The sequence below is a fragment of the Styela clava genome, chromosome 2 (genome assembly GCF_964204865.1).
Source record: "Styela clava chromosome 2, kaStyClav1.hap1.2, whole genome shotgun sequence".
Taxonomy (NCBI): Eukaryota; Metazoa; Chordata; class Ascidiacea; order Stolidobranchia; family Styelidae; genus Styela; species Styela clava.
The window spans coordinates 24205850-24229230 of NC_135251.1; the positions used below are offsets into that span (position 1 = coordinate 24205850).

General features: G+C 33.5%; 1 protein-coding gene across 2 annotated transcripts; it reads right to left on the bottom strand.

Annotated features, from left to right (window-relative positions):
- Positions 1 to 1484: 1484 nt before the first annotated feature.
- Positions 1485 to 23089, bottom strand: LOC120336767 (A disintegrin and metalloproteinase with thrombospondin motifs 18-like). Of its 2 annotated transcripts, XM_039404525.2 has the most exons (25): positions 22881 to 23087; positions 18645 to 18808; positions 16404 to 16509; positions 14317 to 14651; positions 12735 to 12897; positions 10586 to 10863; positions 10024 to 10107; positions 9258 to 9414; positions 9004 to 9109; positions 8794 to 8931; positions 8264 to 8423; positions 7836 to 7934; positions 7189 to 7401; positions 6708 to 6822; positions 6472 to 6602; positions 5884 to 6007; positions 5515 to 5626; positions 5133 to 5274; positions 4673 to 4823; positions 4346 to 4475; positions 3915 to 4119; positions 3495 to 3668; positions 2803 to 3123; positions 2452 to 2596; positions 1485 to 2247 (listed from the first exon to the last, which is right to left on the bottom strand). In XM_039404525.2, exons 2-25 carry the CDS (start codon positions 18696 to 18698, stop codon positions 2135 to 2137), a joined length of 3756 nt encoding a protein of 1251 aa, XP_039260459.2. In that variant the 5' UTR covers positions 18699 to 18808; positions 22881 to 23087; the 3' UTR covers positions 1485 to 2134. The 2 variants fall into 2 exon arrangements, with proteins under 2 accessions (XP_039260459.2, XP_039260460.2); XM_039404526.2 differs by lacking the exon at positions 8794 to 8931 and having other exon boundaries at positions 22881 to 23089.
- Between the last annotated feature and the right edge of the window lie 292 nt (positions 23090 to 23381).

Here is a 23381-nt window from a genome sequence, read left to right on the forward strand (position 1 = left end):
TACTACACTTGACGACTGTAACCAAACGACTATTCCTGAACAGCGCTAATTTGCAATTAAATTACAGTTTCGAAAGTAAATTCGTCTGAGCTAAAATTCGGAGAATCGCATCTGTGGCCATTCTGTTGACCTATAAGTTTTCACTTGTCCTACTTGCCTAAATTTATTAATCACTGTTATGAATAAAATCAAAAGAATATGACATCATGTGTATATCGTGATTTGAAGGTCAATATTTTTAAACTGTTGAAAATTTGGCAACGCCTCGTGATGATGAGGACGAAATATAAACTACTTTCAGATATAGCATTGCTTTTATTTATGTTTTGATGACAATCCTAGTTTAATATTGTTTACCTGCTTTGTTTTCTTTATACAACACCTTCGGGTGTATGAAAATACTTTTGGTAGCTTTGATGTTAAAATAATCTCTATGAAACGGCATTAGGAGTATACGACCTATGGGATTTAGTATCAACATTTTACAGTCGGTAGGGGTTCATCCACACCCTCTATTCAGTCAAGCTTAACATTCGTTAGGATGGTACGACACGCATGACGTTACCTTAGCGTGAAATATAAAAATATTTTTATTCCGGAAATATTTCCGGTGCCATTAATGTTTACTTATTGGTGCTGGGTGGGATGAACGTTTTTCAGGTCAGAGAACATAGCATTTTTCAGAGCCCTTTGAAGTATTTTTTGAATGTTGAAATGTGAATCGAAATATCAACCAATCATGCTATTTTTTGATCTTCTGACTTGCAACGATGAGAAAAAACCTGGAAGTTCATGAAAATCCAAAATATATCAACCAAAGTTTATTCCCAACGTTTCTTCATAAAAGTCTTTAAATTTTGACCAAGTATCAAATATTTTTCATGCCTCGGTTTGGTACTACTATTTCTCTATTTATAGAAGTTGTATAGTTTATGCTTATTACCACCTAGTGAGTACGAATATTTATTCAGGGTCAAAATCAAAATCTAACACAAAATGAGAAAACGTGAGTGTGAAACAGATATTAATCCTCCAAATTGGATTAAAGTTGGAAGAAAGTTAAATTTAAAATGAGATCATATTTATCGACCATGCCCGGATCTTATATAAACAAGTAATATGATTTTTTTTTCATCTGTGTGCCATACTCCCGACTACACTCTTAGGATAAGATGACTGGTTGAGTAAAATTTGAAGCATCCGGAAACGCTATAATCCGGAAGTAAATCGGAGAAAAGTGCCCAGCTGGGTGGTAAATCTGCCATTGAAAATTCAGTTTGAAAATTACTCCTGATTTGAAATACGTGCGTAAAAACAGACACCTTAATTATACTCTTTGGGAGAATAAACTATCACATAGTGAAAAATAATACAAAAACTTCTAGAGTGCTCCCAGAGAAATAATTTTGCAACGGAAAAAATTCACCACTAACTTCAAATAATTTTCCTCTATGTCAAGGCTTGAGTATTGAGAATATGGAAAATAAATCACGCAGAAAGTTTTATTTCATAGTTTAATAAATTAATGAAGTAAAGTTATATATAGCGCAAAAGGTAACAATAAAAAATATTAATATGTATTATTATATAATAACAATAATATTGTTAGTAAGTAACAAAGAATAAATACACAGTGTGGTTATGAGTAAACATAATAAAAATGAAGTAGATTTCTTCCTAATGCAGACGATAATATGTTATTGCTATTTGTTAACAGCACAAACACAAAAAAGAGAAAAAAAAAACAATTTTTGTCCAATATACAGTATTGGCAAACACAAAAATGAACACGAGACTTGGTATGCTTTGGTAGTGGCAGCTATATTCCTATTTTGTGATTTGCAGACAATTCTATTCTTCAGTGAAGCTATACGCGCCATGCACTTGATTTTCCGCAAATCTTATTTATTTTCGTATGTTGATGAATGATTTGGACATTATTGTTGTAAATAGGAACACGGAATTCTTTGTGTTAAACTTCGTTTTTCCTTCCTGCGTTGATGCAAGGTAGTTCTGCTCTATTTTATTGATCTTACATCCCAATAAATGTCCAAAATTCATTTCAACTTACTTGTCTATTTTAGGTAGTTAGGTTAGAGGTATATCAATTTTAATGTTGTCTTTGAAGAATCGATCACTTAGATCTTTTTTTGCAGGATTTACAACATTGTTTTCCGAAATACGCATGAGAGCATGTATTGTGATGAGGTACTAAATGGCACCATTTAAAAGAATCAACGCAAGGATCTGAAATTGAGAGAAAAATTAATAAATAAATAGATCTAATGTAGAAAACAATTTTTTTGTGTCAGAGTAAGGTATAAAAGACCTAACAATGTGTTTGAATTGACCTTTGTTACCTCTCCAAAATATTAATTGGCACGTGATTGAAAGTGTTACGTCATGAATATATGAATCTAAAAATAAAGACACAACGAAACGTATTTCAACCTTCTTCGACTGCTGAACAATCCTTCGTGTTACAAATTCTTGTATTTGCTGGTTTTTCATCGAACGAACAATCTATTGAGGTTTTTCCATCAGATAAGCATTTTACTGCTCTTACTTGGTGGCCCCCATCGCAAGTAACAGTGCACTGGTAACGAATAAAGGGAAAAAATGAATGTAATATACACAATTCCACTTTATTATTAAATTTAAAATTGAATTAGGTAGAAAATATATCTTAATTACTATTAGCATTCTAACACATGTATATCTGACAGCAACAATGAAATATCATAATCAAAGAGAAATTTATGTAAGTTACAATGTATTTATATAGAAAGATATATACTGCACCTTTTGCCATTCGCTGGGCACCCAAGTTGGTCCCCTAGTTTCAATTTTGATTTTATGTCGGTGATTGCCTGACTTACGCCTTGATGATACACTTGTACTATTATTTTCTCCATCAACGCTTTTTGTAGTTATATCAGAATTGTCCGTCGCGTTGTGTGAAGCAACACATATTTCTAGAGAGCATGACCTTGTCATCGAAGAACGCGGTTTTCTCAGATGTCTGCATCTTCGTGCGTGGACTTGTTTATTCTGACCGACCCTGTCTTTGAAAATACATTTCAACCGTCTCGTTTCTTGACCTTCTCCGCAACTAACAGAACACTAGAATATAAAATATATTAATAAACATAATCATTTAAACACAGCGAAGGATATGAAGACAACTAGTCGGATTTTGGCGTGATAAGTATGATGATATGTGGTAAATTGAATAAGAAACTGTTTTTGAAACTATGAATTTGCAAAATGTCTTTCTGATCTCTATTCTGTAAAATAAAAATTATCTATTTATCGAAATTATCTATTAAACACAACGCCAACCTCGTATACTATATTTAACTTCATATTTGTCTGACAACACTCTTTCGATCAGTCAGATTCGTTATTTTACTGATTGTAAACTGAATGCTCTAGCTGAAAATCATTCGTGCTGGTAATGACAAAAAAGTAAAAAAGAATGAGAAAGCATTTACCGATGCCCAACTGGAAAGCAGCCATTGAAATCTCCTTCTGCAATAAGAAATCAAACAATGTTGCCTGAATATTGGTTTCGATTTTGATTTGCAATTACTTTCCGGTATTTTTCTCATCCCACTCTTGCAAGATATTGTTCTTGTACGAACTCCCCGACCACACGTTCTTGAGCACTGAGATATAAATGTTAACCACATTATAAAAGGTTTTATCCTCTGCATCTTTTTTTCATTTCATGGGTTAGACCCATCATTGAAATGTTGTAGTATTTATCAGCAAATCAAGAGAATATAATTCGAAATGAAAAAAAGTGTTACAAATAACGCCAAAATTTAATTATATTCTTTAAGCGACCTATCTTGCCTACGATTTAATTCTTTCGATTTAACTGGTATCTAGTCTACCGCCTACCAGCTTACCTGCGACCATCTACTAGTTTTCCATTCAGGTGGACAGTCTTCCTTTGAACATATTTGATTTCTTTGTGGCTTTTTACTGAGATCACACTCGTTTGTTGAAGCGTATTCTGGTCCATCATCAGTCATTCTCTTGCATGAAACCTGTCGTGTTTGAATACCACCACCACAAGTTCGACTACAAGAATTCCACTCTCCTGTCTCCCAACTGCAACATTATATTCAGATTCAGATGACATCAAGCTTGATAAATATGTTCGGGAATAACTTCGAATTACATAATTTGATACGTGCAGTGCGCATCCCTAACTGAATTTATTTGATAAAATACATGATTGTAGTTAATTACTTCGGTAAAACAGTTAACGTACTGTAATTCTATCCTTCACATTACTCTTGATGTTAACATTTTTGAGTAATGAGGTTCATATTACCTTGCAGGACACAGCTGAGTATTGCACTTTTTAATCCGATTTTCTGGTCTGGGTGCTACCTCTTCACAATAACTATCGTTTACCTCATGCACATTATCTTCCAAACATGTTAGCACGCTGCTTTGCTCGCCTAATGAATAACAACAGTAAAATTCACTTTCAAGCAAATTTACACTAACAAAATGTAACAATTTGGAACTGGTGTGTTGATTGAAGAAGAAAATTAAATAAAAAATAATAAAATGAATTTATTGGTAAATAAGCATTCTGAAATTTTTTTTGTCTTATCCTATGAATAACAAATTATTACATTGTCCAACACTGTACCTCCTGCGCAGGACTTAGAGCAAGGTGTGAATTCTTCTAACCATGCGTATGTATGTCGAGGTTTTTGCTGGTTGTTATGTAGCAATTTGTTGTCCATTTCCTTGATTGTATATGTGTACGATACTCCGGGATTTTTTTGAACTATTAACGCCTGTAAAAAGTGAAAACTAATTTTAACTTTCCAACAAATTTCATTAAATACTCTATTCGACGTGTGACATCAGATTTATTTCACTTTATATAAAGGAATGTTGAATCGCCAGCTATACACATGTCGGTAACCCATCACCAACAGAGATATAGGTCACCAGAAAAAAAAAACAGTCTATTAATTAAAAATCAAGTTTGTGCTTGCGAGAAGTTTGGACTCTTTGACGTCATTGTGTTCTAATAGTATTCAAGTATATAACATTTAAATTCGATTAAAGCTATGGAGCATCGATATAAGATACTGCGATACCTCAATCAGAACATCTTCCGTGAGAGGACCATCAGTATATAATGTTTCACTTTTTGTTCCTTCCCTTTCATATTTCCAGCTTGTTCCAGCAAAATTCATTTTTCCATACAGATCGACTCGCCAATTACCGTTTAGGTAGTATCTGAAAAAAGGATTAATTAGAGTCGGATAAGGTTAGATAGTTTGGGACCGCGTCAGACTTTTCACTTCAATTTTTAAATCAAGACCTAAACAATATTGTTTTACAGCATCCAGATCCAGCCATGTGCCATGCTTTAAAGCAATATATTCACAAGTTCAGACATGATTTTACTGTTTCTGTCAAGTTTAGTCGAACAGAAAGTCTGTGCCAAATATAACGTTATAATCAATGTCAAGTTACCTCGATTGGTCTGTAGGACTTCGGGCTGCAATATACGTATGAGTGCAACATTTATTTTCCCATATTCGTATCGAACGAGCTCCTTCTGGAATCTTGACCAGAGGATAATACCCTGAATTTGAATTGTCTGTACTTTTAAAAACATTGTGATAGTTTAAAATAATATCACACTACTGGCCTAGATTACATTCTTGCCTGTGAGCCATGAGCTCAAAGTATACATATACAGCCAACTGATATACATATAGCGCCAGTGCCATACGCACATTCTGCTAATTATCAGAAAGCTGTACAACGTCCTTAAGATGAAAATTAGATAACAAATACTTATAATTAGTTAAACTTTGTTATATAAAATAAAATACGAACCACTATCTGGTACTTGTTCTGTGAAACTTCCATTTACAAATTTACATGTAGAGTTATCACCATTACAAACACCACATGCATCTACGCTCGAGTTCGAATTTACCACGAAGTCACATCCAACACGCTGTAAATTGTTTAGTATAATTAGGTTTTTTACGGGAAAAAATCATGAAATACATCATGAATTGTGCCTTACTTGTGATATCTATTGAGTTGATTAAAATTTTTGAGATATTACCAGTGAACACCCGGGTTTATCAAATGACGTCAGTAAAATGAATTCGTCATATTTCTAGGACATATATTTGCCTTTTATAATATCTGCAATGTCACCAGTTCTACGGAACCGGATAAGTTTACGATCATATTCAACTTTCCTATTACATGCTCTGCACCTCTCGAAAAATATTACTTTTTCTGAATCCCCAAACACTAACATTTATAAATCAATCATATAAAAACTTTCTTTACTATATTTACATAATATATATGCATGTATGTATAACTTTTAATACAAGTGCCACCAATAGGTCGCTCTTCATATCCATATGTGTATTTATGTCAAAAATCTCATCTACAAATACTCACCACACATTGACCAGCAATGCAAACGTCATTAGATACTCCGTCACACCGTGTACCATCCACAACTTGAGGTGAAAGGCGATCAAAAAATCCCAACCCATCTGCTTCACATAGAAGAGCACATTTGTTGAAATCTAGATACAAATGATGTTTACACTATTAATTTTATGAACTGCAAATGTTGAGGAACACTTTTGATGGTTCAGAAATTAACTCAGTACAAGAAAAAATAGACTCACCATACTTCCAGTACTTTGTGAAAGGAATCCACGAAAAATATTGTCGACGATACGGTTGGCTATTATATGTAGCACATTGCTGTGCCCGGAAATTGAGAGCATCTGGTGGGCATTTCTAAAATTAGTTACAATAAGTAAGTGGGAAAATGTTCCAACTAAATACTATTTTTGATTCTAAAATTCCCCTGACTTTAAATGACTGCATATCATATTACACCTATAAGTACAAATTTGAAAAGACATTCTAAATAATTCAAAGAATGCCAATCTATTGTGTGTATCATTATGTTACATGAAGATTTGAGTTGATAACAAAGAATTTTAACTCTTATTTCGTAAAGTTTATTATATTATATAGTATACCAACGAAAATGTTTATATGTGCTTCTTGCTACACTACACATTCTAGAAAAGTGAAAACGCGAAAAGTACACCACGTAAAATTATAGCCATAGGCAACACAAGGCAAGTATTACATTACCTGGTAGTTGCAAATTTCATATATCTTTTCATCGCCTTCGCAATATCTTCCTCCGTACATTGTCATTGGATTGTTACAATATCTTTGTCTAAATGAAACCCCGCCACCACACGTTCTGCTGCATTCTGACCACGGACCAAATTTTGACCAACCACCATTAATCGCCTTTGGAGGTGGAGAACCTTTAGATACGCAGACACCTCTTCTACACCACTAAAAAATGGGATATTTTCTTGAAAGATTGTTTATTATCTGACCATACAAAGATTGACTACTCCAAAAATATTTATATGAATTTTATAAACATATTTTCATAGTTATGCAGTTTGTACAAAATGAAAGATTGCATTTCATTTTTTTTAAAACTCTATCAGTGAAAAAGGTGCGATGTCCTGGATTAGCGTGTTGGCCGGAATATAGAAGAAAAATAAGTAGTTAGTCTTGCAGAAACCAAATAATCAGCGCAAGTTGGCCGGAATATTTCAGAATTTTATGTTAAGAAACTTATGTTGGTTCAAATCGAACTATATTATACAGCGCATATGGCGTTGGATTTTGGTTCTTCATATCTTAGAAGACGCATGGTATCAAATGACTTCTTTTGCAGTTACTTATTAAGGAAATATAAAAAGCAAGTACTAACTAACCCTTCGCATTCCACATGTTGTACCTTCAGCAGCAGGCATATATTTGGTCTCGCAGACACCATCTTCATTGCGGCACCATAATAACTTACAGACTAGATTCTGAATGATGGCATTGAATAAAAGACAATGGTCAAATTATCTTTAAGGATGTCAATGAGAGTACCAAAGTGATGAGTCAACCGTGCATAGATAAAAAAAAATACGTAAGACAGAGACTGGAAAGAAAAAAGTATTGAGCCAAAGATTGATTAACCCGTCGTAATTTAGAAATATTGTCTATGCAACTTTTCCAAACTTTTATCACATCCTAATGTCTCTGTGAATTTTATAAGTATGGTATGTTCTCATGTGCGTCTTTGATATTTTAAAGTAATTTTACCTTTATTCAAATAAGATGTGTATTTATAATAAATTACCTTTTAGCTTACCATGTTATTTTGATATCGAGAATTACATAGTTTAGCAGATCTTCCATATTGAAGTTTGCATTGCTGATTAGCGCTATATTTTTCTCCTGGTAGTTTTTCTGGTAATGTGACGTTAGGGAATTCATTGTCACCATCATCGAGGCAATGAGACCGAGCAGTTCTAAAAGTATCATTCTTTAATGTCATAAAAACGAGTATTAAAATGGGATCAAAAATGTCCCAACTTATCCCAATTGTATGCCATCTGCCAAGATATTATATTTATTGTAACCCAAAATACAGCACGAATTTCACTTCATATGTCCACTTTGGCCCCTTTCCACTCCAATCATCTGCACCACGATATTTATCTTTCCTAGCTGAAAACAGTAGGGTGAGTGTGGGACAAGTAGAGTGAGTGCGGGACACGTGTGGGGCAAGTGGGAAGAGTGCCGCAATGTCGACAAGTGTACTAACAATGGGCTAAATGCGGGACAAGTGGTCATCACATTCTGGGACAGCGTTAAAATTGTATGATATTTTTCTCTTACTTGAAAAATTGGGCCATACTCTTCCGACTACATGATGACCATGTAAAAACCCCATTCAAAGTGTTGAGCGCAGAAGACATTATATGCCCATCTCGTTTGCCGCATGAATTTCCCTGACCGTCGTGCTTCATTCCAAAACTGTAGTATAGTAATCAGAATTGATAGAGTCATTATCGTAGCAATATTTTTTTTTTATACTCGGTAGCCTACCTGTGGCCAGTTTCGTGTGCGACAGTAAAGGCAAGTCCTAGTCCCATATCTTCGTTAATTGTACAACTTCCTGATTGAGTGCACATTCCCCCAATCTGGGCAAGGCCTAAAAGGTATAAACAATGACACACTAAACTTACATTGTTTATAAAAATAAGAAAACAAGTATAATAGAAATTTATAAATAATTTCTATGCAATTGGTGTCAAATGCATGAGAGAGAATAATACTGTTACAAAAAAATTAAAACACACCAAGAGTGTCACAGGGTTCGTTTTTATCAACGCAAATGTCTAATCCTGTCAGCAAAATAGAATGATCAGGTTTTCTCCCGTTAGTAGTGTTGAAGTTAGCTTGCCAACGACAAAAGTTCATTAACGATTTATCGGCTCTGTGATCCAACTGAAGATCCTGAAAATATAATATCAAAGATGGCATTACAATCGTACATGAATATAAGTTTTCCATTTTGTGACTAATAAGCAAACAGCTGTGGAATATATATATATAAAGTAAACGAATTCGGACTCCTACTTCTGAATTTCCTGGTTTCGTATATGTTAATTGTTTGAAACGGAATGTATCAATGCTTTAGACTTGTTGAAAGCCGAGATAAAATATTTTAATTAAATTTGAGGCTTGGAACATTATAAATAACAGTAGTCGGAAGCTGGCATCGCAGTAAACGTTTTTGTCAATCCCGATGACTTGGAAATTTCAGTAAAACTAAGCTTTCTTCCTTATCTAATACTAACTACAAACGTACAAATGTAAGGGTTAGTTTGACGTCATTTATTATCACCTAATGGAAATGAGATTCCGGTACTCGAGAACCTACCTCAACTACTATTTATATTCATTCAACGCTAATTAGTATGATTCATTTCTTAACCCTTCGGCAGCTACCCAAAACTTCACTCTTGAGTATAAAATTTTCACCATAGGTACGTTAAAATTGAAAAACATATGTATTTAATTTAATGTAATATTATGGAATATTAATTATTGGAAAAAATATACCGCGTCATCTTCGAGCAAGACGATTCCAACTAAAACAATGCTGATGTTTTCATCCAATGTACCATCCTTGAACAGACTTGCTACCTGAAAGATAGTAGTTCTGTATGTTTATTTGTAGTTAGTTATTTTCATAAAAATACTTTAGGTCCCCCCTCGTATGTAAAAGGCCATTTTCATTGGCGAGTCTGCCATTTTGTTATTATAAAAGTAGCCTACATAATGTCATAGAATTATAAAATTTATTGGTGTTAAAGCTTTGGGTGTCATTTTTAATATCGACCTATAGCGTAGCGGTAAACTGTTATTGAACCACTAAAAAGAAAGCGTTCCAGACACATTGCATCCGCGGTTCATCACCGCAAATTTGGGATTTGTCCAAATCGTACAGCAATTAGCATGAATAATCGCAATTAACCGCATTCAGGAAACCACTTCCCACATGACGAGTGATGATTGGAATGTAATAATACCATATGATCATTTAGTTTTTATGTAATAACTGTGCAAACCAGTGTGGCAACTCAATATTGCATATGTTCAAAACCATTCATCATATTCTTACCATGTTCATAACGGTGAGTACGTAAGTTGTTACATCGACGTGATCTTTTTCGTGATTTTTTATCAATTGTCGATCAGCGACAACCAATGTTTTAACGATTCGTTCCTTCCTAGTTTTTGATGCTTTTTCTATTACATTTCGTTTTTGTCGCTTGTGATCACCGTTCTCTTCAGAAACTACTTCTTGTATTGCCTTTTTCTTCGATCGTACAATTATTCTTTCTCCGTCAGATAACTCTTTGATTTCGGCTATGTCTTCGATTGATGTTGATATCGGATCTGATAGAAAAATAGTGGAATAAAAGTATAATCAGAAATTTAATTGGACATGGCGCGGCGGTGTGGCTCATCGTGCTAAGCGTTAGGAATACGCTCGCCACCGCACCTCTGACTACTGCCTTTCCCCTAGGATAAATGTGTAAGTCCCATCCTACCCCATGAGTAATGTGCGCCAATTCAAAAACATTCCGTCTGTGTCGTAAATTATTTAAAGTTTTTCAAAGCGGGTTGGGGTCAGTGGGACTCATAGCCAGAATGGATTTGTTATAAATACACATATTTACATTTAGGTAGAATTTTACAAAAAAAAATGAACAAATAATCATTTGACTTCTAAATAAAATAAATTTACGGCATATTAGCAAACAGAAGCAACGGGAATTGTGTTCAAATACCTTTCTTCCGACAACAATAAATTTTCTGAATTATTATTTGTTTATGTTTGTGTTATTTATTCTGCATGACGATGCAGTTTTGAATGAGTTGAATGAATATATGAATTATTTGTCTTAACGTTTTCGACAACTAAATTGATTGGAGTAATTTCACGCCCGACAAACACTCATTTTACTTGAAACGTGATATTTGGCGATTTTATGTAGATTAATCTTCTTGAAATTAATCTGTCCATCGTGGTACATATGATAGTCGTTTTATCCACGGCCCAACTTTGGTTTTATCTCTCTTTTTTTCATCAATATTCACACTCAGCAAAATGCTTTCAAATTGAGATTTAATTTCATATTAAATCTCCCAGGTGTGTGAACTCGAAGATCAATTGTGTGTTTTCTCTTTTGATCTATGCGAGTACAGTTTGTTTAATCGTTGATGATGTTAAAAGAGGTGGCAATCCTGGGTGCCATCAAACAACATACAAGCAAACAAAAGCAAATGCGAGCAATATTGAATATTTGCACTTATGATTTGAGGCGATGCATCATCCGTTTGGTTGCTTCGAAAATCAATTACAATCTCCTTAGTAATATGATAATATATGATTTAAAAATCCAATGCCGCGTTTACAATCACTTAAGTTCTCCATGTCTATATTTTCTATGAATTAATGTTACAATTAGGAATAAATTTTCAGACCCTTAATCAATCTGACCCACTTCATGAGACACGTTTTACTTACAGTCCAATCTTGGCCACAAGTAACTACCAATGAAAAATATTACGTCACCTAGCTAAGTTACTTCAAGTGGCATATGCAAACAAAGATCTTGTTGAGATTCCCTAAAAGCGTCCTTGAATTGTGCGCAAACCTGTTGAAGCAGGCGATTTGTCGGTAGGTGGCTTTTTATGTGACCCTAGCTTGTTCTAAATTACACTAAACAAGTAGGTAGGTTATTGTGTAGTAGCGGAAGAATACGACCCGGAAGTGGAAATCCGCACTATTATATCGTATACTCCAGAAAATAAGAGGACCAATACTAATTATTAATTACTGTTGTGATGACAGCAAGTAAATAATTGCCAGTAATAGTCCAAATAAATAGTTAGTCAACGAGTACTTTAACACCATTGTATTTCTTCACATACAATCTCATTTTGATCAGATTTTTGCATTTTTAAAATTATTACAAAATTGACCAAACCATATATGGTTGACTTCACTTTGAAATATTAACAACTGGAAATAAATGTCGCTAAAGGACTTGTTTGCGAAAATGAAGGAGACTTTAGTTTTTCAATTTCGCCGGTTTGCCTGATACTATACCTCATATACTCCCAATCCCAACCCAATCTCCAGTTTAATCTATTGATTTATACCGAAAAGTTACAAGCATTCGCAATTAACAAAATATTTCAGAATTGCAACTTTTGAAAAAGGCAATCATCTTATATTAAGCAAAAATACTTGTTCTTACGTCGTTTTTGTTTTCCACAAAAATGCAAACGCTCTTTCTTCGTGGTTAAATGTTTTCGTTTATAAATAATGTGAGGTTGTTGAGATTCTAAAAATTCGTGTTCAAGATGATCTGGAACCGGCTCTATAATAAAATCATCTTCTTCTGTCCGTAAAAGGCCAGTCTAAAACAAGAAATGAAGATCTGAATTGCTGTCAATCATTTTATTGTTATGGCCAATCATTATTATATATTAGCGTTTGATTATTAAATACGGTGGGTCTTTGGGTCACCGTAATCTTGGCGCACTTCTTGTATCCGATTGAAAAATAGAATGCTGTAGAAAAAAATGTATGTATTAGTAATTCTTTAATTGTATATCTTGAATATGTGGATTACGCGATACGCTGTATCAATTTAATATTATTTATGAATATTTCTGTATTATATCAACTGTGCTAATAGGGAGATCTTTATATAAAAAATCATTAGTTCAAGACGTTTAAACGTGCATCTGAGACTATAAGCCAATATTTGTAACTAATCACATATGAAAAACAATAAATGAACGATTTAGAACTGAATATATTATGGAATGAATCAGAGCTCGGCTAGAAACGCAAGCCTGCTTATAATTATGTAATAAAGTAGGGGAATATTTTAAAATACTGCAATTGTTTTATGAATCGTTCCTACTGCTGATATCAACATTAAGCTGAGAAAGTTCCATCATCGCGAGCATTACAATTTTCGTACGCGTGCTTTCATCAGCACACGAGGACTTTTCAAACACCCGTGACGATACCGATTCACCGGTTGAGATTTCATTGTTCTATTGTGTTCAGGCGTATAAAGCACCAGGATACGAATGACGAAATATCCTACTATAGACGCAACAAGATGACGCAACTTTTGGCATGTGAAATGGCATAAAATAATTCGAAGCGTAAGAGCTAAAAATCTTGATATGCTTGGAGTACCTGCAGCAAATTGCCAAATCATTTGAAAACGAGAGTTTCCATCTTAGACAAAAGGAGAGATGTTTAGATTTTTTGAAACGAGAGACTTTGAAATATAAAATAAAGAGAAAGATTTGATAAATCTCTCGTTTTGTAAGCGCAAATTAAAAGACAAACTCGGCCCCATAAACTTTACAGAGTGAATATCGTATGGAAAATTTAATGCCACATCTTTATTTAAATTTATTCATTTGGTTAGTATCTATTTTAACTGAAAGTACAAGAACTTGTACCACGTCCCTGGGGGAAAATTTATCGTTTTATCAAAAATTTGATGACTATCAACAAAAAAATTGTTTAAAAATATACATACAGCAATATAATATCTTGTTCTGATGTGATTATATGAATCTAGTTACTTTTCAGTAATAAATAAATCTTCATACTGCTTGTAAAAACAAGAGTCAAGTTTAGGGTTTCTGCAATCTGGCAGATTGCCACAGAGTGCGACACAACTATATCGCTTTTCAATATAGTTTTGAAGTAGCCTACTCTAGTCACGCATTGAAGTCTTTAGAATAAATTGGTTGCAATCATATGTATATGCACATATTCATAATATAAGAAAAAGGCGCACTTCTTACCAATCCATTACACGTGCTAATTGATGTACTTCTGTTTTCATGGGAAATCATTTTTCCAACGAAATGGCAATTAATAATTTCATCGTCGATGATTTCTTTATATTCCAATATCTCCGTTGTAGTTTCATCATTTTTTATTTTAGTTACAGAAAACGTGGGAGAAAGAAACTTGGTATTTGATTCTAGTTCAACATGGAATTCGTGGCCGTGAGATGTGACTTTGAAAAACTTCAAATTTTCAGTGCTAGAAAGACTCCTTCGCTTTCGATTGTGATAAATGTCCGTTATAGGATTGTGATCTTCACTGTAATATTCAAGAAGTACGATTTCGAAATCTGAATATATTATAAATATAATTTAAATATGATTTAGTAATAAACCAACTGTTTGTCGTGGTTGTCATAACTATTATTCTAACAAAAATCTAATTTATGGTTTTTGTAAAGTGATTTGTGACATTTTTAATTGCCCATCTAATCCTATTGCCGATAAGTTACCGATTTCTTACCTCTGAAAAATAAAATTTTCCAATTTGTGATTGAGTGTTTATATTCGTATGTTTGCTGCCAAAAAATAGGGGAAAAGAGCGCGAGTACGAGGTTATAATTTGTGATATTCACAGCGTGAAAGCTGTTTGAACATCATTTTTTTTTCAATTGTTTAATTACAGAACCCACCCTTACACCCCCTCTCCCTACGATTTCAAAATCCCCTTCCCCCTAATTTTGAGGTGTGGCATCAGACTTTAATTTCCAGCTGGAATGTAATTGTCTTTGATTAGCAAGAAAGTGGCGTATATACCAGTGCAGATGGTCAGTCAAATTTATAACACTTTTTCAAAGTTACAAACAGTTTTATCTAATAGTAAAATATCTACCACTCCCTAAATTTAACTTAAAAATGAAAAATTGAACATATTGCTATGTAATGTGAAGTCAATTTTAATCAAAGCAATCTTGTTCGTAACTCGAACGGACATCAAAATCTTAGCAATTTCAATGAGAAAAGTTGAAATGAGGATGAAATGTGCGAATACATTTGCATTCAATATTTATTTTAAAACTAATATATCACAGAAAATTGTATAGTTTGCTTTGCGGTGGATGTGGCACTAGTTGTAAATTTTGTGTTTTTAGTGATATCCGAAAGCTGTTAAAATCAAAATAAAATTTACGTAAAAGTTGTAAAAGTTAATACGCGCTATTTTTGTCTTTTCAATCATTGGTATACACGTTTATTTAGCGAGAAAAAACTATTATATCATTTTTTGAAATCGGGTACGATTTAACGACGGTTCCGTGTGAGGCTGCTTGGTATACTGCAACATTTTGGTTTGTATATTCTTACTTTTTTTTACTTTCTGTTTACTTTGCCTCAGCTGGGATATATCCAAACTTAGACCCACAATTAATCGAATTATCGACATCAGAATAAAAGTGCCGACAGGTGTTTGCTTGCCATGTCAAAATGATAATTTGATAGCAAATTAAACCCACGCAAATCAAACACCGCGGGGGCTAATAATGAATTAAAAACTCGAAACCAAGATTGACGACCTAGTTTTTATTTGTGAAGGTGTGACGTCTAAGTGACACAATGTTTGACGGGTCATCAGAAGAGTTTGTTAACAAACCTCTTGAAGAGAGTACTCAAATTTGAGAACCATTTCCCGTCGAGGTCGCTCATGAATTACGAGAATTCTGAGAAGCGATTACAAATAGAAGTAGAATACAAATAGAAAGCATACAGATTAATTAGTCTAAAATTTCAAAGTCATTGTTTAGTCTTGAATTAGGCCACAATTTATAGCACCATGAGGTACAATGATAAAGTACCAGCACTATAAATCAGTCATATTACCAGTTTCTCCTTTTGGGATTTTATTAGGAAATATTGTAACTGGTGATCCATTTCAAATATTTAATGAAGCAAACAATGAAATGCCAGTAGTTTTTCCTTTAATTGTAGCATATTTTGACCGCAAGAGAGATCTATAGTTTATTTTACGTCTCTCACTTTGGCAATACGTGGGTAGGGATTATTTTCCGTATATATATAAAATTTCTTACACATTTTAAACAACCCACCTTCAAGATGCGGGTGCGTCTCCCGTCGAACAAGTTGGTGAAGTTTATAATGAGCCTTCGTATAATGAAATTTTGTACTCTCATCGGGTGTTGTTCCGATAACAATCTATTAAATAAATAATCGAAAGCATAGTTTGAAGATTGATTCGAAGAAATGCATTTTCATAGTCACCCTGATGATAACTTCCGAAAGGAGTCGAACAATCTTAGCAAGATGTACATTCGAAGTGTTTATAATAGCATAGATCGCCAATAATTGGATCGCCCTATGCATGTGGAATAGCCAACTCTTCATCACTTGCCAATAGATAAAACTGAATAGGGTAAAATACCAAGCAAATTAATGCCAATTATGGGCAAGGAAGTTTAGGAAGATTTAATTTTTTCCGTACGACAAAAAAGACATTGTCAGAATGCAGATAAATAAAATATCAATTCCAATTAAATAAGTTTCTTTTGCAGTAAATACAGGACTTAACTCTCGTGATTTTACTGCCAAATGAATAGATTATTAGGAATCTAGGTTAGTTCAAAACACTAATTTTTGATTGCCCACTTTTTTTAATTTTGTATATTCGTAATTGAAGCCTGAAACATCGTGGCTAACCCGCGGAGATTACCAAATATTAAAACAATCGCAATCGTAGCTGCGATTCAGAAATGTTTTTTGTAAATCATGAACAACATAAATCCTCTAAAGAAGTGAGTGCAAACACATCCAACGTTCTTTGTCGGTATATTATGTTACATAAAGATGTAGCATTAGTTCAGCATCTTTCAATTGCTACAAATCTCCCAGGGATTTAACGCCAGACATCTCTCGCCGCTTCTGTTATATCATACTCTCTCGAGTTGATTCAAGGTGTGGGCCGGGAAGAATAACAGTACAAACCTAATCAAAGATGAGCCGGGTTTGAAGGTTTAAATTATAAATACCACAAGCTTGATTTCAAGAAGGTTTTGTGCATTGCAACTGCTATTTAGCGCTCGAGGTGGTTTGAATAACTTAGCAAGACTTGTAATATTATCCGTATATTTTTCAGAGTGTACATTCCAAACAAATTCGTCAATTTGCCGAAAGAGATTACGGTGTTAGATTTGACAACAAACCGTGCTTACGAATGGATACGCTTGCAAGATTGCTTAAGTCTGAAATATCTTTCAGTAATTTATAAGCCCTAAATTGTTTTTGGGAAATGTAGAGAAATGTAGAAAACATGATGGTCACATTCTTTTTAAATTTGTTTCATTATTTCCCGACCGCTTTACATTACTTATTACGATAAAAATCACGGTTGTTTTCCGTGTTGATGATTAGAAAAATGTGGATAATTATATTTTGATTTGATTTTTTGAATTACCTGATTTTGCATTTGTATAAATGTGTTTAAGAATGTGTGTGTTTTTTACAGTTGCTGCAAAGCACGTTGTAATAGTTTTTAACATAACAAACTAAATGCATTTTAAGAGTAAACTAAATAAAAGTATCAAAAACCAAAAAATCAACAAACAAAAATTATGTAAAAGATCAGGGTAATAAACTTTTCTATGTCATTTTGACTTTAAAAAAAAAATGGTTTTGATGTAATTATAAAAAAAAAGTTCGAACTATAAATTTCCACATGTACTGTAAATTAAGTTTCTCAAAATGTCGTAAAAATATAAATGTGGAAATTTGAAAGTAAAGGATATCAGAAGATATAGTTCCAAACCCGAAATGCTACGTACATCTTCTCTATTTATATATTACACTTCCCGGTATGATGCGATAATGTCTAAATGAAATATTCTCCTATGCATATTCATCCTTTGTTACACTTTATGATGGCATAAATAATGACACGAGCGTTTGAGACTTTACCACAAATTGTTATCTTGAATTTATTCCCTAATGCGCACTCATATCACAGTTTGTAGGGTAGAGAGTATTCCTAATTTTGTATATGACATTTTTCATACCTGCACTTGATATTTCATGAAATACATTGGCGCAATATTATAAAATCAACCACAAAAAAAACGGGTGACAATAGTTTCAACGCAGATACCGACCCGAATTCTAGCAATAAAGTTTTTTTCTATTTTTGCAGTAATAATTTGAAATAAGAATTATATATTAATTGAGAGCTTAAAATTCGAAACTAAGAGAGTACAGTGTCATTATGTGTTTTGGCAGATTTCAGAATACTTTCGTGAATTTATCAGAACTTTCATAAAAAAATTGTAAAATTTATCACTCACCGTTAACGAAAATGTTGATAAAAATAAAATTCCATATTCCCAGATAGTTCCCATAATTTTTCAAAATCAAAACGATCCCGAAATGCGAAACGAGAATGTTGATGTGAGTGTATCTGTTGCATTGATAAGACGTACTTGAAGATTAATTTGGCTATTTGAATGCTCTGAAACAAAATAAGCATTGAACGTAAAATAGGAATTCTATAATATGAATTCTTATTACACTGCATTTACGAAAGCACTCAAATATTCTATAATCGAAAGAATTGCTTTTACGAGATTTTATCAATTTGTACAATATCGCTATTTTACAACATAAACAAATACATAGCATGAACAAATAGTAGTATAAATAAAATTTTCGTTCAGTTTAAAAATTGTCTAAAATTGTAACGGAATGAAAACTATAAATCATCCCAAAAAGCTTTTCTGATGTCGACCTTACTTTTCAAATAACTAAATCACTCTCCATTTGTCCTATCTCTAATATATTGTCAATGAACTATCCCGCACTTTCTCCTGGAACGTAAAAATTATACCATTCACGAAATATTCACCCAAAGCTGACATTAAATGAAGAATTTGACAAAATTTGAAACATATCAAACATACCGGAGCCAGTAAGAATACAGGCGAGTGTAATATCGTACTTGAATTATGATGTATGTATTTCGTCCGTGATAATTCAGGCGTATCCCTAATTGACTTTTTATACTTTGTATGTCACATATAGACGATGTGTGATAGTGCAGATCAATCTTATACCAAACATGAAGCGCATAAAATATACTCGAGTGAAAGAATTCAACGTCAGGCAGAATCGAAGGCCTACTATTGACATAGCCACACAATATCATTCGATATGTATTTAACGCCATTGCTAATATATACTCTGTTTCCATCATTCACCTAATTACCACACCCCTCAAATCGCTTCATATAGTTTTGCTGTAATGACTGACAACTTTGAGAAACGCTAAACTAAACTGAAGCGTTATGAACAAAAGGGTGAAAGTGCATATTCAAACTCCCAGCGGACTACCGGCAGTATATGCTTCCACCAGTGCCTGTACTACATCAAATTTCTTTTATCTATATTAGCGCGCTGAGCATACTTTCTTTGTTTACATTTGGTCTTGCCTGCTTTGTCTATCAGTACCGATCCGTTTATTAAAGTTGTGGCAAGTTTTATAACATATTATTTTTTATTATTCCAAGAATTGTTTATTCTGGAACCTTCAGTTCGTCTAACCTAGTTAAATCTGATGACTGTAATTTATAACCTTAGCTGACAACTAGCAATTTTTTCGCGCCGAAAGTCAGCGCTTAGTTTGTCTATATATGTACTCACGCGTGCAAGAGCTGCAAAACTAAAGTAGAGATCTGTTGAAATTCAGAAAATGTTTAGAAATTTAGTACGTGGGAAATTGAAAATTGAGAAGCGAGTGTTTTACCCAAAATACAGCAGCAACCAAACATGCCAAATTTGTAACCCTAAATTGACAACCAATACTTTCTAAATTCTTTACCTATACCAGGCATTTACAAAATATTAAACATTTGAAAAACCTGATATTTATTTTTTTTGTGTTGAGGATTAACTTTGAACCAATGATAAATTATTCTATGAGAGTCCTTTTATACTCGTGACGGTTATGTACCATTGACGAAACGATCCGTCCAGGCTAGATCCTACTGCAATCGCGCTGTACTAAAGTTAATTTGCCTACCAAGTAATTAAGTATATAAGGTAATCGTCAACAATAAGAAGGCCCTTTTTCTCTGCGGAGATGAGTAAAATTGCCTTTCGATTGCTACAGTATTTTGCTATAATGAAAATGTCTCAATTGTATTTAAAATATTTTTTTATTCATGAATGACTAGATTTAATTTGACAAGAGGGTAATCGATATACTTTTTTGTTATAATATTCATTAATATTTTTGCCTCAAAGATAATTTTCGTGGTATATTAATAGCGTGTAATTGTTAGCTTTTACACTTTTTTCAGTGTGCTTTGCATTTTTAGTTGCTTGCCAACTCGATTGACCTTATATTTCATCACAACCATATTATGTTTTCAAATATAATTTTATTGTTATAGTACGGACAGCTATTCAAAACATACTGAATACCCTTATGCCACCTACATTGAGGACCACTCACTTCTATTTAAACATGTCTTATAAATAATATAACAACTGGGATTTTCAAATACAATTATAACGAAAACGGATTTTCTACAAATTTGTCCTCGTAAACAAAATTTTAAGATTAAAACCACAAAGTTGAGCTCAAATATTGGTCTTTGTTTTACGTTAAACATATAATCACATATTTTATATAAGAAACGCAAACTTGACTCTGACAGCTCAATTACTATATTATGTATATTCTTTGTCTGATCCTTTTAAATCTTCAATTTCTCGTTTTTTCGTATCGATTGTTAGCGAAATATGACACCATGACAAACATAGCAAACATAAAAGCGTTATAATTCAAACAATTACCAGCGAAGTACCCAATTCAGACTCAAAAACACAAGCTTATAACAGCCGCAAAATAAATCCAATCCATTATGTGGATTGAATTTCGTCAGCATGTTGCTTGGTTATGTCTTCGAATTGTTTATATATACAAAAATTGCGACCCTCGATGTGCTAAACATCATTATACCAGAGATCAGTAAATGAGGAAAAGCAATAATTGTTTTTTATTTTTATTCAGTTGAATTCTACAAGCTTGATAAAAAAAACACTCTCACTAATTTATTCACTTTTCTTAAAGATTTGACTAGAGCATTATTCCAATGCTACTGAAGCCATTTTTGCAATGTTTCCAGCATCGAAATGCCAGAGCAACACTAATTGGTTCCGATTGGAGTAAGTACTTCTCCTAATTGCTCATATAAACTTTTAATCATAGAACGCAAACAAAAGTTTGCGGTAGAACATACGTTACTCATAAAGTTGGTCGACTGTATGGCGGTAAATTGAGTCTGCGCTTGTCGTCCTTCAAAAAACCACAACCAAATAATTGAATTGCAAAAATCCGGCCTAAATATATTGAGTACATCTACGTGATTTTGAATCAGAAATTTGTGTAAGCTTTCCCATATATATACCAAAGCAGTCAATGGATTTCACTTTGATACCGTATCATAATTCTACCCTTGGTACATCAGTCGCCTATGACTTCGTTCAAAGAGGATCCTCCTTTACATCGAAATGTGTGCGTGCGACCTTTATTTATTTAACAAACATACATGAAATTTTACGAACCATGTCTCGAAATGTTTTTTGTTACGCATATAAGAAAGAGTGCCCAGCTGGCTCGAAACAAGTACAATAGATTTATCGTTTATTGTAACAAAAGATGTTGACTTGCATCCACTTTAACGTTTACCTCAGCTTTTCTGCCTTTCAGAACTTGAAATATATTTGCGATTGGTTGAAACGCAAGACGTTTAGTACGAGTTTTTTTTTCTAATCCTTTTCAGGTTTATTTATTTCATAACATACAAACGTTATACTGAGCTAGCTCTACATACCACAGTTCTGCTTAACCACTCTCTTTAGATCGACTTTAAAAAAGATAATGGTTATTTAGCGTGCTATGTAAATTTGTCTACGTTGTGGTTGATCACTGACTGATAACGGAGGTCGGACATCGTGTCAGCTGCAATCAATTATATAAGATGCGATTACTTTTTGATACTTTTCCAAAGAAAATATCTTAGGCAGATATTTGAGATTCATTACTTAAAAGCCACTCAGAATATTGATAAAAATGAGGTTTTCGTCGAACGTTGTGACACGACAATGCGTTTTTTTAAGTTTCGAAAGACTGAGGATATCACCTGGTGTGATAACATTATGAGTTTTAAGTTACGTTGGACGTTTGGAATTTGATAGAATTGATATGCATTTAGGAATGGAAGTTTTCTAATAATTATCAAGTTCTCGATTCTAACCTTGTAAATATTAGGATGGGAAATGCTTTCGGTTAAACGAAACCTCCACATTTGGTTGCGTGATGATGGGGTGCCAGGTTAGATCGATATTTTACCTAGGCGAGCATAACATTCAACTAGCGCCCTAACTGTCAGGGACAATCAAATCCGAATGCCGTCTTAAGTCTATTCGAATCTCTGCGAACTAACAATTCTTTTACCAGGAAGAGCTGTCTTCTATTTTAACTTCGGTATCTATGATAACGTGGAAGTACAGGTTCATACCTCAATTTATGTCCGTTATGCCTTGCCACATTTCAAATCTTCTCCCTGTTTAAAGCGTTCTTATCCGTCTTCGTTCAAACACATTTCAAAGCTTTGAAACTGAACATGTCTCCATCATCGGCAGCTATTTTCAAACAATGACTGGAGTCGTCAGTCTGAGTTCAAGTTACCTTCTCATAACTGATAAATGTGGTCAAGGTACAAAACAGGCAGAGTTGAAAACAAAGAAATAGTTTGAGGCAAATGCATCCACATTATGTGCAATGACTCATTTAGGCCCAAAGCTTGTAAATTGCCAAAATAATGTTCTCATTGCTATAAAACTGACAATGGACAACTCAACTTAAAAACAAATATTAAATATAAATATCGATAATTTTATTTATGATGTCGAATATATTTTGTGTTTACTGTAATTAACTCACCAATTAAACAATATTAGGCTACATACATATCTTGTTTGAAATCTCTGTAATCCCAGTTTTTAACAGATAACATACC

Coding starts and splice junctions, on each gene's coding strand:
- LOC120336767 (XM_039404525.2), bottom strand. CDS start 18,698: ATGGGAACTATCTGGGAATATGGAATTTTATTTTTATCAACATTTTCG. Junction 10,108..10,585: donor TACTCACCGTTATGAACATG/GTAAGAATATGA, acceptor ACTATCTTTCAG/GTAGCAAGTCTGTTCAAGGA. Junction 3,124..3,494: donor TGCTTTCCAGTTGGGCATCG/GTAAATGCTTTC, acceptor TTTATATTCTAG/TGTTCTGTTAGTTGCGGAGA.